This window comes from Varroa destructor, unplaced genomic scaffold, assembly GCF_002443255.2.
Source record: "Varroa destructor unplaced genomic scaffold, Vdes_3.0 BEIS01000002.1, whole genome shotgun sequence".
Lineage (NCBI taxonomy): Eukaryota > Metazoa > Arthropoda > Arachnida > Mesostigmata > Varroidae > Varroa > Varroa destructor.
In genome coordinates, this window is record NW_019211455.1 from 784,191 (window position 1) to 802,850 (window position 18,660).

At 41.2% G+C, this 18,660-nt stretch overlaps 2 protein-coding genes across 7 annotated transcripts in view; one reads left to right on the forward strand and one right to left on the reverse strand.

Moving 5' to 3' along the window:
• Mrtf (Myocardin-related transcription factor) lies at positions 1-12,843 on the forward strand. 3 transcript variants are annotated; one of them, XM_022790112.2, is made up of 11 exons: positions 1-568; positions 2,427-2,708; positions 3,084-3,383; positions 3,612-4,309; positions 4,506-4,737; positions 5,192-5,360; positions 5,973-6,194; positions 6,512-7,079; positions 7,271-7,940; positions 8,149-8,380; positions 8,760-12,843. In XM_022790112.2, the coding sequence occupies exons 1-11, from the start codon at positions 523-525 to the stop codon at positions 9,262-9,264; spliced, it is 3,924 nt and encodes a 1,307-aa protein (XP_022645847.1). In that variant the 5' UTR covers positions 1-522; the 3' UTR covers positions 9,265-12,843. The 3 variants fall into 3 exon arrangements, with proteins under 3 accessions (XP_022645847.1, XP_022645848.1, XP_086835460.1); XM_022790113.2 differs by having other exon boundaries at positions 2,427-2,696; XM_086979334.1 differs by lacking the exon at positions 1-568 and adding an exon at positions 1,554-1,953.
• The window catches only part of LOC111243875 (1-acylglycerol-3-phosphate O-acyltransferase Pnpla3-like), a 17,644-nt gene continuing 11,600 nt past the window's right edge, over positions 12,617-18,660 (reverse strand). For all 4 annotated transcript variants that reach the window (XM_022790115.2, XM_022790117.2, XM_086979335.1 and 1 more), the window contains 3 exons: positions 16,995-17,226; positions 15,629-15,948; positions 12,617-14,726 (listed from right to left, as the gene is read on the reverse strand). In XM_022790115.2, the coding sequence (XP_022645850.1) occupies positions 13,863-14,726; positions 15,629-15,948; positions 16,995-17,226 (1,416 nt within the window). In that variant the 3' untranslated portion in view covers positions 12,617-13,862. The remainder of the gene's footprint in view (positions 14,727-15,628; positions 15,949-16,994; positions 17,227-18,660) is intronic.

Sequence of the window (18,660 nt, forward strand, 5' to 3'; positions counted from 1 at the left end):
TTAAGAGTCGCCCATCAGAGCATCTATCCTATTCTATGCTATCCAGCGACGACCTATGACTGATATTAAACATAGCAGTTAACTGGCGCATAATGTAATCCGAGCGAAGGCTAGCTTGACTAACATTATATTGGTTTTCGACGCCGATAGTCGCTACTCTGCCCATTTACCACCGTCAGAATTGGTTTGTAGTTTGCTAACATATACTACTACTACTACTACTACTTTTATGCGAGTGCCTATTTACTAGTCGAGAGGCTAACACAAAACCACAATTAAATATGACAAGTATTAGCTAAATTTACCTTTTCTACATAGTTGGAAAAAGAACCCAAACATAGGTGAGAATCCCTTGCCACATAATCTACTACCTTCTGACCTCAGCAATGGCAAAGAAATGGGGGATAATCTCCGAACAGGCGATCGTGTAGTGACAGTGCCTGTATTGCATATTTCAGGTTGAAGTGAAGCTTTTGCGCAGGTTGAAAATCGAGCTACATCTACCTGGATCCAGCAGATTAAATGGATTCTCAGCCTGCGACTCCAATGGACGCGAGCTGCCTTCAGGGTGAGTGATTAGTTGAGCATTTCCATTTTCCATCATTGACGTCAGATTTGTTTGGGTCTGACATGCCTACTTGCTGACAATCGGCTCCGATTAAGGGTTGATGCGAGTTCGCTTCATACTGTCTATTTCAAATCTGCCGTTCGATCACTCCAGTATACCTTTCATTACAAATACAAAGCCCTGAGGGCTGATTCGATCGTACCGTTACCTTTACATCCCCATATATATAAAGATCACATTCAAGTTGTTTGCACCGGCGGGGTGGGTTATGCCATCTTATGGCAATACACAAACACGTCTTCTCTACGCTATCTTCAAGCTAATCATCTATTCATTGAAACCCATATATAGGAGACTGATACTGGGTCAGTGTAGTTAGTTTCTGCGTGGTTGCAATGATGTAGTAGCTTAATAGAGGATGCCTGATTGTTATACGGTGTATTAAAACATCTAGCTTAGTGCTCAACGCGGTACCGCCTATGATTAACCCTAGTATTTCATTCAAAAGCAATGGAGGCCAGCGTTCGCTCTTACTTCTTGTACAGTGATTGTTGATCTTCGTTTCAAAATTGAATCGAAGCGAGGGCGAACAAAATCGTTATCGAGGTTAATTATATCTAATTAGATTTTACTCACACAATGATTTAAGTCGTCGATGGTCTATGGGCCAACGAATGAATAAATGAGACATATTTTAATTACATTGCAGTGCCTTGTTATGACTATTATTCAAATAGGTTAGCGTACTCTGACGAGAACAACGGAACTTTTCACCGCTACAAAAACTCGGCACAAAGTTCAGGGTCAAAATTAGCTAGTGTGATCAACTCTGCACACTGGACGTTGTTTAATTTTAGAGACTTCACTAAATTAAATAAGATATTCATTCAAGTTATTCCTCTTTAGGATTAGTTAAAAAAGAGTGATATTGTTTAGGTGTATGGTGGCCTTAAACGGACGCGTCACGATACTGTCAAATAAAAACACTTTCGTTTCAAATAACAAACTGCCAACAAACTTTTAATCTAAAAGAGAAATACATTTAGCTTGATTATCACAAGCTAAATTATCATTAACAGCTGCCTGCGAAAGTGCACAGAAACGATGATCGGACCACTAGCCGGATCTTATCGGGTGTAAAGACACAGAATTAGTAAACGCCTGCAAGCGGCTAATATAATTGCTTTTACGTCCTCCTTGTGTATGCATTTTGAAGGTAACATCACTAGGAGTTGTATATACAAGTATAAATCCGATCAACATTTCGTTCTCAATTCTATGGCAGCGCTCTACAGGCTTTGTCTTCAAGCCGCCATGTGAAATTACCCGAGTAATTCGATTGATGGCTAGATTTGCATTAAACTATCGTGCGTATACATAGAAACGTACGTAAAAAAACACAGATTTAATTGTTCATCGTCGTTACACTGAATATAGCATAAATTGGACAAACAATTAAATTGCTATGTTTTCAATTGTACTATGTATACTGTACATGAAAACTGAATAACTCTTTCCGATGTAAGATACCTAGTTTCATAGTCATGTCAGTCTGGCTGCTGCTAATGAGAAATTTGGACCACTGTCGAAGTTTTACGTTACATTTCTTAGCCTTCGATTTATTAGTTCTCAATAAATTTATAAATTGAAGGGCGTTCTCTAACAGAAAGAGCATATTTTTGTTCGCGACATTCGCTCACTTTTAATATCGATTATCATTATTATTAAATCTGCCTAGGACCAAGGACGTTATCAGAAGAAAGTTTGCTAAGAACGTTGTGCGCTGCAGTTCTTGCTAGCTTTCATTTTCTATAGGCTACTACATTATGCAACTTTCCCTCTAATGATTGTTCTTCAGCGCCTTCACCGGCAGCCCCGATGGAGGTGGTCAATTCTCCTCAGCCAGGGTGTTCTGCATTTAGAGACCGGGACTCACCACCACAGGGATCTTCAACAAGTGGCCTGCTAACAGGACCTTCCGGAATACAAGATGATGACTCGCTCGGGTCCCCCCCCGTTGATGAGCGGTCCCTCCATGAAACATTGGCACGAAACCGGGAGAAGCTCAAGGTGAAGCTTCTGACCAGAAGACCAATTCATCAGCTTGTCCAGCAGGGAATAATCCCTCGTGAGTACATTGGTCAGTATTTATTCCGAAGGTCAACACAAACCATATAAACCTATACGGTTTGTTTCGGGAAATGGGACAAACTGTGCACTGTATTGTAATTACCATCCTCTTATCCGATTGCCTGCAATACGGGCTCTGCTAAGCATGGAATGAAGTGCTGTCCGAGTACCGTAGTGCAGGATTATCACTGACGAAATTACTTGTATTCGCTCATCGTGAGTATACCGTGAAACTAACAGAACTCGCGACTGACGAACATGAGACATTCCAACCGAATGCTGTTTCTACAAATGCTGTTATATCTTCTACAAGTTCCTTTTTTTTTTCTCTCTTATAAGTGACCTCTTCTAATTGTGTATTCAATGCTTTCTCGGTTACCCGCAGCATTAAAGGCCTCCCCGCAATTTCTAGAACAGAAGCAAAGACTCGAACGGGCTAAGATGGGCGACTTCCTCAAGAATAAGATGCAGCATCGGCCAGATCGTGACACTTTAATTCGAGCGCACATCCTTGAAGACACTTCAGCAAAACTTGATCCTTCACTTCAAGACAAGCAGAGGAGATTGAAAAGAGCGCGTCTAAAGGACGACCTTAATGACCGTTTGGCACATCGTCCCGGGCCTCTCGAACTCATTCGAGGCAACATCTTACAAGCAGACGAGACTTTCGCTCAAGCAATCAAAGGTCTGAGATATTTAACGTTTATTGTACCGACTTTAATGATTATCACCTATAAAAATCTAAATACTAATTACTAGTAGAATACCATTTTATGTTATGATGATGATGGGTTACATCGCAATGAATGAGAAGATCATTAGGAAAAAATGCTTAATTAATATATTTTATGTCGTTCACGCAAATAAGAAGGAAGTAACCTATAGATTACGCTTTTCTTTATTGTCTTTACAGAGGGGACTATCCCATTCAAACGGACATGCGAAGGCGACATCGTCACGCCCACCGAGCCGATCTCAGAATCAGGTAGTGACGACTCCCAGCAGGGAAGTGGTGATGGTGGTGCTGGCTCCCGGGATGGTTCACCCCCTCAGGGCGCCCCAACACCCCTACAAGTGAGCACCTCGGCTTCACTTGTTACGCCCACCGTTTCGTCGGTTATTGCGAACTCCAGTACGACGACTCCCACTGGTACAACTAGCATGCATACACCTCGACTGGAAGCAATGAACCTAGCTAACGCCGTCGTGGGCGCGACTGCTACACATACGACTCCAACCACACTTCTCTTAACAACAACCGACGGAGATGGTCATTCCGTGATTGTCTGCACCCAGACAGAGAACGGCGCGGCCGGACAAGCCGTTGTAAAAACACTTTCACAGTCGCCTGCAGCGATTCCCTCAACACCAGTCTACTTTACGCTGGCCACGAATCCTACCAGAACACCGGCCGCAGTTGGCAACAGTGGGCCGACGCTTATCAAACAGCGATCTCTGCCAACGCCCGTAACGCTCGTATCTAGTCAGACGGCAACTACGCCGGTTCCAACAGGATCGAAGAAAAAATCTTCTTCCTCTGGCAAAGCCGCCCAAACGACACCTTCGCAGCAACCCAATAAGAATCGTATAATCAAGTTCCACGAATACAAGGTTCGCTCCTGGACGCTAAAAGCGCGTCTGATGGCTGAACTCTTAGGAATAAGAGCTGCACAACTTATTTCGTTATGTTTCAAATCTAGTCCGCGTTTGAAATACCTCGACTTAAACATATGGTTTAATTTCGATTTCCTTACTAGAATGCACATTAGCCAAGCTCTTCTGTTAACACTTGTTTCGTGTTTTACAGGGACCCCCGTCGGCAATGAAGGACAAAGAGATGAAGGAGAAAAAGGAAACATCTTACGAGTTGCTTCTGCAACAACAAAGAGTTTTTCTTCAGTGGCAAATGGACCATGCTCCCGGAAATGGATCGAAGCAAAAAATGATCCTGCCAGCACCGAGTAGTTCCTTTCAGACTGGCGCTCCGATTAACAGTGACGCCTATAAGTTAAAATGCGCCAAGCTTGAGGACATGAAAGGTGTGTACAGGTGGTGTGCACATGAGCACATATTGAATGCAAACTCAAAACCCCCAAACAGGTTTGAACTGCTTTCGAAGTTATACACAGGACACCTTCGCGTAGTTGTTATCCATCAGAGTACATACACATCGGTGCGGTCTCTCGAATATGTTAATAAATATATTATAATAATTACTTACTAAATATAATAATACATTACTAATAATAATACTAAATATAATAAATAAATAAATAAATAATTACTACTACGATTAAGGACTCGTCAAGTAGCTTGTAAGGTGACAGCTTATATTGTTAAGCGATACACGTTATTAAATGTTTAGATATTATACCGTTAGACGTGTAAACATAAAACAGTAAACAAGTGATAGAGTTATCCGACAATCTCTTGACTTTATATGGTAAACATGCTAACAAATAATGCCATATTTTTCTTGTGCCATCATGCCAGTATCGGACCTCAAGCTTGAACTAAAAAAACGTAACCTTACCGTTTCGGGATCAAAGCCACAGCTGATTGAAAGGCTAAAACCTTTCTCCGACCAGATCGCGTCAACAAAACCGGGAACGCCTTCATCTATCGAGTGTGCCAGTAGCAACCACAGCAATATCAACAACTGGTGAGCATGGTAGCAATCTTCCTGCAATATTTCTATGGGGCATAGCAGGAAGTGTCTTTGTAGAAGCTTAAAAATTCATTTTTTGCTCAAAAAAAAAGCAATTTTTTTTAAAATACTTGAATATTTTTATAAAGAATTTTACCGAAGCGAATATGAATCACCATTAAGATAAGCTTTTTTCTGCACATTTTTACATATTTTTGTCATTTCCGTAGTTGACTCTTAAGATTTTTGATAGTTTGGGTCTGCCATTAGCTCAAGATTTTATTACGTTAACGGCTTTATACCGACGAATATCGCCGGGCGCACAGTTACTATTAAACGATATTTTGCTAATTGGTTAGGTCTTAAATGGAAGCCGTAAGTATTGAAAAAAATGATTCTATTAAGCGAACACAATAGTTAAGAATGACAGGCAGTAGAAGATGCAGAAAAAATTGGGTGAATCATCGCTCAGGTACATCGTACAGGCAAAGGGAAAAATCTCCATTTTGACGCGCCGTCAAGGCTTGGTATAGCATTAAACAGGGTCAAACACTTTTGAAAACGAAAGTCATGACCTAACCAATGTATCTGTCCTGTTAATATTCCCAACTCTGTGACTACATCAAGTGATACGATGATTGACGATGTGTCAACGCCGACGGTCGGAGAACACGATAGCGTGTTGGCAAAAATGGACATCCTCCATAAAGAGCTGCTTGAAAAACAACGAATACAAACCCTTCTGCAACAACAACAACAACAGCAGCAGCAGCAGCTTCATCAGCAGATGCCGGCGACGACCACGAGCCAGCAACAACAGGCCAACGTGATCACAATCACTGATGGCAGGTGTGTATGTTCATTTCAAGTGTTTTAGTATATCTCAATCCATATGTTCTACCGCCGTAAAAACGGCAGCCTTTGACCATAGCGTTGTTTGCGCTGAGACCGATTCCTGACGGGACTAAGGCATGGAAAATTGTTGTACAAACAATTTTCCATGTTAACCATATAACAGCTTTTCGTAAAGTCAAATTGCTTTTAACAGACTATAAGTAACTTTTAGCCTATAATACCTACACGTGAAAACCTTTGCAGCAAACGGGCTGTACATATGTAAACAATAATGTATTTCTAGTTTTCGTTTCGCTTCGTGTGCCTTATAGTGGTAAGGACCAGACAATTCAAGTAAACCGGGTACTGTGCCAGCCAGGCGTGCAAATAATTCATGCCAAACCGCAATTGGTTGCACTACAAGTAACAAAGTCATCTGATGCCGCCCATTGCGTGGACGGGGGCATGCTCAACGTATCCGGCTTAGCCGGCTCACCAAATATTGCCATCGTCAGTCAAGTAGCTAGTTCTTCTGGTGAAACTTCGGCAACCACTCTTCAGAAAATGTCGCCACAGCACATTCAAGTGAAACATGTCGTCCCAACGACAGTTGCCACCCCTTCACTTGGGGCGTCTCACGTGATCGGTCAGTTGACAAAGCCTATGGGGCAGCTGCAGCCGATACAGGTTCAGCATAACGGAGGTGTACAGGTAAAACAGGTGAGCGGGTCTAAACAGGCAGTACAGGCGGGCAAAGTTCAGCCGGTTCATGTCAAGGTACAGCCTTCAGGTCAACACCTGCAGCAGCAACAACAACAACAACCTCAGCCTTTAACGACTGGCCAGCTAAAATTGTCCACCTTACCAAAACAGCTATTGCAGCATAAAATTCTACCTCAGGTAGGAAGTCAACCTATAGCTATCCGTAAATTAATGCACTGGTGATTATCTAAGTAAAATAATATTATTGCTCACTATTCATATTGGAAAACTAAAGAGTTATTCATGTAGTAGTTTATCTGTAGTTTTCCAGCAGTAGAACTTTACGTACCACTTATTTCATTTACTAATTGCTTACCATTTGTCAATAGCCGGCTTCCATTGTAGCTAGCTCGGTCGGCGCCAACACATCGATTTCAGCTGGTCCGGCATCACCGGTGCTCAAGAACACGTCCGTTGAACGCAAACCCAGTTCAAGCCAGGACGGGGCTCGAAGTCATACGAGAACCCATTCGTTACCTTGTCATATGGATGTACTGCCTAGAAAGCCACCTCCAGAATACACTGAAATGACTCGACAGATTCAGGAACATCAGCAGCAACAGCAAAGCACCAAGGAGTCATGTGATATGAACCTGAACGATATCTTTGAAATTATCTCTAAACAGGAGCAACCCGCACAGTTTGAGGTCACTCGAAACCCTGACACCGGTGTGATCATGCTCAAGGAAGCGACTGCCGATACTCCAAAAACATCTCATATTGTGACGCCAGATATAAAGGCACCAGTTGTGATCGAGGGTTTATCAGTACCCATCGCTGTCGCAAGTCAAGACATGTTGAAACCACTGGAACAAAAATCTGCCACTGAGAGACAAGTTGGAATCAGCTTGAATAGTGAAAAGCTGCAGACAACTGTCCTTAAGTCAAATCTTGTGATGGCTCAAACCCGTGGCGTTCAAGATCACGCTGAATCGTTACCATCTGTGCCGAATGCGAGAACAAGTGACGATAACAGTCAGAGCACCCAGTCTTTCAAAGGTAACAAACAGACTATTTCGGACCCAATGTCCATACGTGTCCTGGAGTTAAAATTATAGCTTGCTAAGATACAAATAGATTAACTTTATTGCCAGAGGAAGAGCTGACTGCATTGTAATCCGTTGCGTACATAAGTTATTCTACTAAATCTGATTCAGTGGCATGGTAGAACTTCGATATAACTGTTGCTTGTCTCTTAATTGTACAGGAACGTTAAGTACACTAGTAAAAAGCAAGCAGAGCCTGCAAAACGTCCAAGGGGCAATAGAAACTACATCAGTCGATAGCTGCAAAGGGGACCCACAGGTGCGAGCTCACGAAGACAAGGCACTCGATTTTAATGTTGACCTCGATGCTCTCGAAACGTTGGACATCAACTTCGACATAATCCATCAGGACAACAATAATAAGCATTCAAATCAGCATCTCTTCAAAAATTTGTACGTACTACCTATTTTTTCACCTGGAAAAACGGTCATGTTAAATCTATTGTGTTCCAAAGCGATGTGCGACATGACATATTGTTCTGCTTGTAGATTTCTGCTATAAGTGAACTGCTAGCCAGTTGTCTGAACCGGTTAACCTTAAGTAAACATAAAATTTAAACTTTAGATGACATAATCATACCTATTTTGCATAAAGCTTTTAACTGTTTATTGTTACATATGCTCATGCAAGACGTACATCCAGTACGAATGAAAACTATCGTTTATTAATAATACTAATTAATAAAAACTTAAAAGTTAATATGCACAGTCATCTAGTAGTATCTTATTATAAATCCCCACTGACAAGCACTTCACCATTATTTAATTCCAGCTCCCTCGAACCAGAACATATGTCTACAGACTTTGGACAAGATCTAGATTGGTGGTCAAACGAGCTTTTTCAAACCAAACAATCGACCACGGGCGATACACGTCCGACCGATCAGTTGCCTAGCGATGGTAACAATTCGACATCAGCACTATTGATTACCACATCGGTCCCTAACCAAGCGCTAGTTCATAATGAACCGACGCATAGTTCTTCGGATAGTCTACGAACGCCTGAAATCACCCCTTCATTGTCCTTAAACGACCCATTGTTGTCGTTTAGCAATACGAATAACTGTACACTGACTGACCACAAGGCCGCTAGCAGCATTCACAATAGCAATAATAACAATGCACTATCAGGGGCAGGATTTAGCCAGCCGCTCAGTCATCACCCGCCAGCTATCTCACTATATAGTGATATGCAGGGCCTACTATGCGAAGATGTTATTATGGCCGATTGGACCAATGCACAGCCGCACAGTTTCGATATCCATATGCAGATGTAATTACTTGCTCGAGATTTTGAGCGGTAAAGCGGTAGAAGTTCATTTGGGACAAATGTCTGAGAAACATTTGGGCTTTTGGAACTTTTCGGTTAGACACTTAAAACCGTTCATTTCTCGCGCCTAGTTTCGGCCTGGCGGTACAACTAAGCGTAGTTCGTTAACACAGAAAAGGACAAACAAATAATGAAGATAAAATCTAGCGACTTTATCACGAACAATGGAGGCTAATCGGGCCGACAGGGTGAATCACCGTGTTGGGGGCAATGATCAACTCCAATGTTAATCTATTTCAAATTTATCGCTTCTACTTGTTTGTTGGATCGTCCATGTAATAATCGTTTGTGTGTTCGATAGTTTCTACTGAGTGTGTTCACGATATTGCGGTACACTCACTGAAAAGGCACAGCTGTCAAACTGTGAAATTCAGGGTTCGGAAACGTTACTTGTCTCAGACCATCTTAGGATCGACAAACATTTACTACGGAACAGGAGAAACAAAAAAGCCCAGCACACATTCAGACGACAGCAGAACTCCACTGTCATTCTACCGTCATCCCTTTCGGACGAACGCAGTAGTATTTATGCATATAAAATTACACATTCTGTCTATCATATACATTAACTCTACAATATATACGATCTGGTAATTTGCAGTTAAATAGTTACAAAAAGTTAATAAAATATATATATATATATGGTTCGATTATATATAGCGAACGGTACCACAAGGAATCGCTCTGACGAACGGGTGCTTCTTGTACGAGTAAACAATTTATAGAGCAATTGTACTAGTCTAGTCAGCAAGAGATTAGAGCAGGACCTGCTTGTACCATGTGAGAAAACTTATTACATATTTCCCCTTTGTAGTCCTTATGGAAATCGACGATTTAACATTAAATTCTCCATTTCGTCACTAGTAAGAGCTCTGCGATACACACATCGGATTTAGGCTAGTGTTAGCTAACGCGTACATTTTCCCCAGCTGATTCGATCCCCGCTGGAATCTTTAATGTTCCCAGATATCGAATGAAAGAATCTGTATAGACGGAATGTGTTGTTCCCAGGAAATGTGTAGCGTTTTTTTTACGACGAACGTTTTGTTGCTGGCACAACAATAGCAACAACGAGTGCTCAGTAGCCATTATCTACAAATGAGGTTGAGATATAGAATGAAAAGCCGTATATCGTCGAACGACTAACTTACTGATGATAACGCATATGGATTATAAATAGAATATATAAGTAGAAAGACTGTACGTATAGAAGTTGTTGCGATGTCGTTCGTTGTACGTTACCCGATTCACTAATTATCGTGCTTGTCTAGTTTATCTTATTACGATAAAATTAGGTGGATAGAAATACGATTAGGGAAACGAACGCATAACAGTTGAGTTTGAAGGGAAACAAATAATTTACCTGCACACGTTCGGGGAGAACTACTACGCTATATCTAGCACGCAAGCGTGCACCATCTTTATACGACGAAAATTTCCGTCTCACTTTAAATCCTACCATTTCAGCCTAGTCGTTTGTTACGAATAAGGAATCACTGACAGTCCGGCTGTATTAGGATCGATCGGATTCAAACTACAAAATTTTAATATTTGATGATTACGGACGCTTCTCTCGATGATGGAGAGCTACGTAAAGGTTGTATGATTGCTTAAGGATCGAGACGTCCTAAATATGAAAAGGTTAAAAACGTACTATCTGTATTGTGATGCGCAAGAGGTGTCAATCTTTCGAGTTAGAAATGCGCCGCAAATGGAGGAAACGACCGAACGCTTTTTCCCTCGCTTGTTTGTGGAAAAGTAACAAAAGGGTATTTTGTCACATATTCGATCAGTCGTATAACAGTTTTGTTAATTCTTTGTTAAATGAACGCGAAGTATTCACTAATATTATTCATCTGAGTTGTTCACTGTAAAAGGCAGAAAAACTCGTCGTCGACAACTTGTCTCTTTTAACATTTATAGATTAAAGTTATAGTAAACATGTACGCAAGCAAGACTGGCCCGCTTGTCGGATGTGAAATAGTTCCAATATGTATATATGTGGAGAATAGAGCTATCAAAACCATCGATTTTCCTACAATTATTATTTAATATATGGGGCCAAGCGAGTACGAGAGAGGAAGCAATAAAGCAACAATATTCAATCCTGATTTTTGCGCGTCTGGCCGATGCGCTTGACAAAAGCCGTTAACGTCTGGCAGGAAATAGCAAGATTTTTCTAGACGAAAGTAGCCGACGCGGCTCAGAGGGGCACATACGTTTTTGTTAACATAGATGTACTAGCATGGTCAGTTGTATATTACAAACAGACAGTAGTTTGACGTTTTGTCCGCCATTTTATGAAATTACCAATGGCACGGTGTGATTGTAAGCAGTGGACACAACCAGCGCTATCAAGACTGCTAGCTAAACCCGTAAAGAAACAACAGATCGACAACACTTTAGCTTCGATCGACGAACAAGGAAATCTGGAATTATATGGAACAGTCTACAACTCAGTCTTGTAAGCTGCAGGCGTTAGAGCATGCGGAGAAGTACGTGTGTCGAAATGGGTGGCAGAAGATCGCTGACAACATTGAATCTAAACGGGGAAAATTTTCCAATTATACTGATTTAGACAATAGCGACAATGTGAATGAACAGAAGAGCTGCTTCCTCTGGTTACATCGTAAGAACAATCTTTTTGTATAATTAAGTATATGTATATGAAAAAGCTTATTATTTACCTGTAGTGTGTAAATGTGTAAAAACTATTGGACAAGCTTCATACGTTGCGTTTCCTTGCTAACAATATTGCATAGTGCATAGTTTTTTTCTACTTTCAACAGCACCGGACGGGAGACTAATTCATCTATTCTTCTGGTTCTGGTTATGTAAAATGTTTGTGTATATAAGACGTAGTACTAATGCTATCAGACAGTACGGAATTATAGTTCAACGTAACGCTCGATATCTTGCGCTGTTTTGTCATACAGAAAAAAAACAAAAATTCATGTGATAATTTTTGACGGGCGCTAATACGGAACGCGAGGTAGGTTTGCGAGTCTGTTACATAAGGCTGGTCTACACGAGCTATTTCCCCATACGTGTAGCGAAGCTTGCTTAAGTCTGTGTGTCCTTGTTGTAGCTGATAATGAGTGGACCCTTACGCCATGTGCCTGGGCGTGTCCATCCACCTGCGTGTGTGTATAACGTACGTATTCTGTTCTGCTCTGCTCAAAACGTGCCTCTCTGGCTGGTCGTGTAGATTCTATTTTTGCCATGAAAGTAGTAATAAGGATGAGAGTGACGTCGATACATACATACATACATACATACATACATATATATACACAGCGTTGTATAGAAAAAAAAACTATTTATTGTCCAGATTATAATAATACAATTAATATTGTTTGTACAAGGGTTATTATTATAATTACTCTTAGCACTTTGCCACTACCGTAAGTAGAACACACTCGCTCGACACAGCGATATGGAAAAAAAACTAGAGTGACGTTGATTGTAGGAAATGAAGTTGTTACAAGCAAACTCAAATAAACTGTTTTTTTTTTTTCTTAATTTATTCCCGTTTATTCTTTTTGGTAACCTTTTGAAGGTTTACTCTTCGGCTCTTATATTAACGTAATACTCATCTAGTGCCGGTATGTGCCTAATCATGAGAATACGCTAGCCTTTTTCCAATCAAACCAAGATATCACAGTGATGATGTGTGCAAAATTTTGTCTTTATGCTGGGATCGAATCGTACGAAAAAAACCTGTTGCAGTCTCTATTTACCATTAACGTATTATTTTCTACGTAGGTACCTGCCTTATCAGTTGCCGCCACTTACGAATGTTTATGTCACGAGAAGCTGTTATTTCACTGCAGTGCAATAAATTAACGCTTTATTTATTATACGGTATATTGCCTAAGTAACATCACAACTTCTTTTCGGGTGTGGCTCATTTTCGCATAACCGTTGAGAATATTAATTGTTTGCCTTGTTAGTTTTCGACAACAGCGTATTGATTTATTATTTACTCTTTTTAGTCGTGCACCACGTTTTAGCTGGTCGTCGTTGAAACGCTTTATACGGCAAAAGATCGTATGTACATTTATACGATTTTGTCTCACATATAATATATGATAGTAAAATTTCTAGGATTCGTGTGAAAACTTTAATGTCTATCTAACGTTTGTCTCTGAAGACCCTGTTAATAATTCAGTTACCTCATATTTTTCAGAACGGAAGTCATCACAACATGGAAACGGTTCCTCACATTATCCAAAGTTGTACGATTCAGACTCAATCCGAGTAATATTGTTTATATATACACAAAATCTATAGTCTATATATATATATATATATATATATATATATATATATATGTGTGTAGGGGAAGTATTCCGATCCATAAACACAAAGCAGTCGTCACTTACTTCCTCACCTACAAATTCGATATGTTCGCGTACACTTCTCGCATTTATTTTCGCCTTATATAAATAAAATTATCACTCAGTTACTTTTCTTATGCTACTCGCTGGTTCAGCCCTGAACATCGACCTCCGTCGACGCACTCTTAGTATCGGCGAAAACTAGCTAGTACACTGGCATTCGCCTTTGCCGACCATTTCCACCGTTACCGCCTGCAGCGCTGGATCCTTCAGCAGAGCCAGCTTTACATAACGGCCGCTCTGGACTTGTCTGTGGTGTTTCAGTGCTCTCAGATACGTCAAAAATTTCTGTGACATTCATGCGGTTATTCTCATCAGTGTAGTAGAATGCCATTAGTGCTTCCTTTTTCTGGGTTACATCTAGCATTTGTTCAAGAGACTGTGCTTGTGACTGGTGAAGCGAGCCGCGCTCGTGATCAAGCATGTCATTAGTTAGATCAATTGCCGAGCTGACCGAAGGCAGGCCTGTATCCAGTGAACGTAGCGCGTCCATGACGCTGGTCTTGCGACGACGGCTGAGCGTCTGTGAAAGCGAGAGCTTTGAGCCGAGATTCAGTTCGGACAGTACCCGTTTCTCGTAGGGTACACCCGCGTAGGATTTGCGCTGACGTCGTTTCTGTATATCGGTGACGGCCGGTCTCGATCCAGTTTGTAGGTTCTCCATACTGCGTGAGCGTGCCTTTGATGGGCGGGCGGTAGCGTCGAGACTGTAGTTGAATTCAGTGATGGCCAGCTGGCAAGAGAAGGTGTTGGACGCAGGAGGGCGTGCACCCATAGGAGAACCAATGGGCGGCAACGAGACCTTGGAAACGCGTCGCCGTGGATAGGGCTTTTCGTCAGTGACGCTGACCTGTTCAGGAACCGCGATTTCGCGCAGTTTGTCGATTACATTAAAGAGACTTGCGGTCAACTCGTGTCGTAGGACAGGGATTAGCTTGCAAAATTTTGAAGCAATTGACATTGTGATGTCGAACGGAAGTACATACGGAAGCGTTAGTAGCGATAACACCTAGGCGAGAAAGTAACGAAGTATTTATTGGTTTTCGAATGAATTTTTAGAAGGGTACTACTCTAGATGTCATAATATACGTTGAAATCTGTACAGGTGGCAATGGTAGAGCATGTACCAATTAGTAGTATAAACTATGTAAAAATTGATTGTGTACACTGCTTTATAAGGGAAAACACGCTAAAATCTGCAGCCATAGGTTAGAGACAACAAGATAAGCAACATGGGTAGCAAAAGAAAACTAATTAGAAACAATGCTTCTATGTTTCGCATGTAATAAATCATCTCAGGATCGTGCCGAAATGCACGAATCTGATAGTTCAGATCCTCCAGGATCCAGGACATCTTCTAAGAGTCTTTAATCATTGCTTATATTCCGATTATCTGATAGACATTTGCAATTTATTCAACCAAATATATGGAGAAGAACAAGTCGAATTAAACGAAGACTAGAACAGGTAGCCGTTTCAATTCAAGCTTTTTTTGAGCCTAACTTAACTGTATGCCAGCTGATTTAACAAAACCCCTGGCTAGAGTCCTAGTTGAAAGAAAGCTGCTTTCGGAGTTGTTATATCGTCCAAATTGGCCTACAGCTTTTATCCAATTTGGCGCTTTCGAACCCTAGCAGACGTTAGCTTATGGTTTAGTTTAACTGAATGGCGTGTAGAATTATCTTGCCTGATCTAGTTGTTTTTAGTAATAGAACATGACACAGCAAACATGATTTCCCACTATATTGTTGGTATAATACGTATATTTAGCCAATAATAGACAACCACACAAGGATGCCTTGGGACGTATGCTATCTATCACGAAATGCTCACTTCTGCGCCTATTTGCTGTGTTGCTGCTGAAGCGATAGTTGCAAACAGATGTTGTTATAGCTCATCAGGGTCCCTCACCTTAACAGGCCTGTGCTTGAACAACCAGTTGACGATTCCACGATTCTCATTTTCGGCGGCTGCAAGCATTGGGGCCTGAATAGGCTCGGGCAGCGAGGCCAAATCAGCCATTCGTTTTTGAAGCTTACAGTCGTCACAGCCGTCGTAAGGATGCGAATCGGCAAAAACACGTAAAGTATCGGAGGTTGATTCTGTTTGAGAGGGATCGACCACACCCTCCTCATCTTCTACCGTAATGTCAAACGACGACTTCACGGCAAGGCAGCGGGTACACGAGATAAGGTTGTGACGTTGAAGGTATTTAACAGCATCGTCAAAGCCTAAAAAAACATGTAAATATTAAACGAACAAGAAATTAGCACACAACGTAATTTCTCACGGAATACTGCTGGAGTAGTATCAGCAGGTCACGCATAAACTTATCGTAACTTAATATAATTAAGAACTTCACCCATGGGGAATACAAAATAACAGCAAACCTCAATCATATCTACGTGAAACGTTCAGCATTACCTGCGCCGTCGGCGGTTGCATGCGGTACTAGCAAGCGTTATCAAAGCGGATGAATGTAGTGCAAGATCTAGCTTTAAGGGATGTGGGCGTCATACTATTGGCAACCTGGTAATCGTTTTCTTGTTTGTATAAACAGTTGTTGGGCTTATCTCATCTGTGCAGATAGAATCAGACGAGTAAACGCCGATTCCCGTGCAGCATTAGTCAGGACTTGCTGAGCAGCGTCTGAATGGCGCGATTCTCGAATCTCGAACGACAATATATCGCACTCCTTAATGCTCACACGATGGATACCGCAATGCTCCCGGCGCTCATGCGTCAGTCAATATTCTACATTAGAGCTGGTGGCATAGTCCGGCGTACTACAGGACTGTCCAAGAAGAGGGTTGCTTATCAAATTGTACTCTTACCGACCCTTCTTACACGTACTGCGTTGGGCAACGCTTTTACGCTTCTAGCAGTGCAAACTAAAACCACTTGTTATACACCGGAAAAGTATAGACAATGATACAAAAACTGTGTACGTACTAGGTTTTCTATTCACTTGTTTTTGCCCACCTTTCCGGGAGCCGGTCTGAAAAAGGATCAAAGGAGAACATGTTCCGCTGAAGCTCCCGTTAGCTTTACCAACTCCATACTATATGTTGGCTAAGAATTTGAATTTCACTAGAATTTTCCTGTAGTCGGGCACGTGGAAACGAAATTACGCTGTTGCTATCCAGGACTTCCTGCTCAAATCTCTGGTAAGCATACCGCTATTTGCGAGTGTGTAGTAATAATATCATGAGGAAAGGATCAGCCCAGCATAAATGAGGATTCGACCCAATGACTTTATTTTAGCATATTGGCTTACCTTGTTGGGTCATCCGCGCAAGTATTTCGGGATGCGGCGGAAACAAGATTCGGACAAAGCGATACAAGTTTGCAGGACTAACTGCAATCGACGTGTTTGACAGGTGGACAAGCATCAAGTTGAAACTTTCGTCCTCAGGACAGATGTCATTCTCGCCTGAGAATGGTGAAACCGTAATAGTATTCTCATTAAGCAACGGTAGATTATCACTGAATCCGCCATCCATGTATGCCTGTGAAATGAAAACAAAAGCCATACGGGATTAATGATCTGCTTTTAATCATACATGCAACACGAAGTCGTTAAAGTTGGTATACTCTTACGTATCGGATGATTGCTCTCGATAATCGATCACTAAAACTGACAGCTGCGAGAGCCTGTAGATATACACCTGATTCAATACGTTGATAACGGATGATCAAGCCCGCTCGACTTTTAAACATGGCTCCATGTCGCTCGGATATTAAAACAAAAAAGTTCTAACGCAAGCAAAGTCAATGTCGATCAATTTTAATTATTAATTAACATCGATACGAGATCTCGTTTCAGAATGAAGATAAAGAATAAAGAGTTCAATCAGTCATACTTGATGAATCAATTGAGGCATATTTCATAATGTTGGTCGCTTCACTCGAAAGCTAAAATTAAAAGACGTTTCTCAGATAGAGAAACGCCTGACCTTCATTTAGGAATGATTCGGTTTAGCAAAATATATACAAACGTCCTCCGAAAGCCATTTTTCTAAGCAGCTGGGTGAAATACTCAAAATAACCCGACTTGAGGCTCAGAGTTCCGATTCGAATCGTCTTCAAACTGTGCAAGGTGGACTGTAACATAACTTCCTAAACTTAACGAAAGACTCATGTTAATCCATCGACAAGCCTATATAGCCTATTTTTCACGTATTTGCACAGAATTTATCGGGAAAGTAATAATACTTGAGACACGTATCCTGGCCGTTTCTAACTGATAGCTGGAAACGAGTCATCAGTCCCGAAGTCAAACTCGGTGCTGGCAGCACTTTTTTGATGGATCTTTCTAATTGCTATCGTGTGATCTTTTTGGGTTTAGCAGTTATTGGTAAACATTGAGCACCTAGGCTTATTAGTGACATTGTAACCAACGGGACAATAGGGCTGAGGCAAAACAACGATAGTTAGGGTTACCTGTCAGTTAAGCTTTGACAAATCTCGTTTATAATAACAATATTATCGCTGGATGACGGAGTTAAATGATGAAAAGAAAAAATAAAACAGGCATCAGTTCTTAAGGAACTACCGTCTAAATTTTTGTGGCGGAACTTGTAGATAATTTGAGAGAAACTGAGCTAGGAAAAGCGGTAGTAGAAGTTGACGCGTTTATGGTGTCTGTTGACCAGTGATCGACTCTCATTTGTTTGACAATTGTATCGCACATAACATATCTTAGTGCAAACAATGGGTATAGGTCTGTTCGTACGTACCTTTAAAGATGAATGAAAGACGTCTAGAACATCGGTGACGACTTTCGATGTGGCTTATGGTTATCGGTTGAACATAAGTCAAAGCAAAAACTATATAACATCACGCATCAAATTATGATTATTCATCGAGAGAAACGGTTACTGAATAATATTATCCATATCTATCTAGCGCATATATATTAGAGCCTATTTCAAATGATCTGG

What these genes read in the sequence shown, in the direction of transcription:
- Mrtf (XM_022790112.2), top strand. Translation starts at nt 523, where the DNA reads ATGGATTCTCAGCCTGCGACTCCAATGGACGCGAGCTGCCTTCAGG. An exon ending in AGCATAAAATTCTACCTCAG is followed by an intron (nt 7,080 to 7,270) that starts GTAGGAAGTCAA and finishes ATTTGTCAATAG; the next exon opens with CCGGCTTCCATTGTAGCTAG. An exon ending in GAGCACCCAGTCTTTCAAAG is followed by an intron (nt 7,941 to 8,148) that starts GTAACAAACAGA and finishes TTAATTGTACAG; the next exon opens with GAACGTTAAGTACACTAGTA.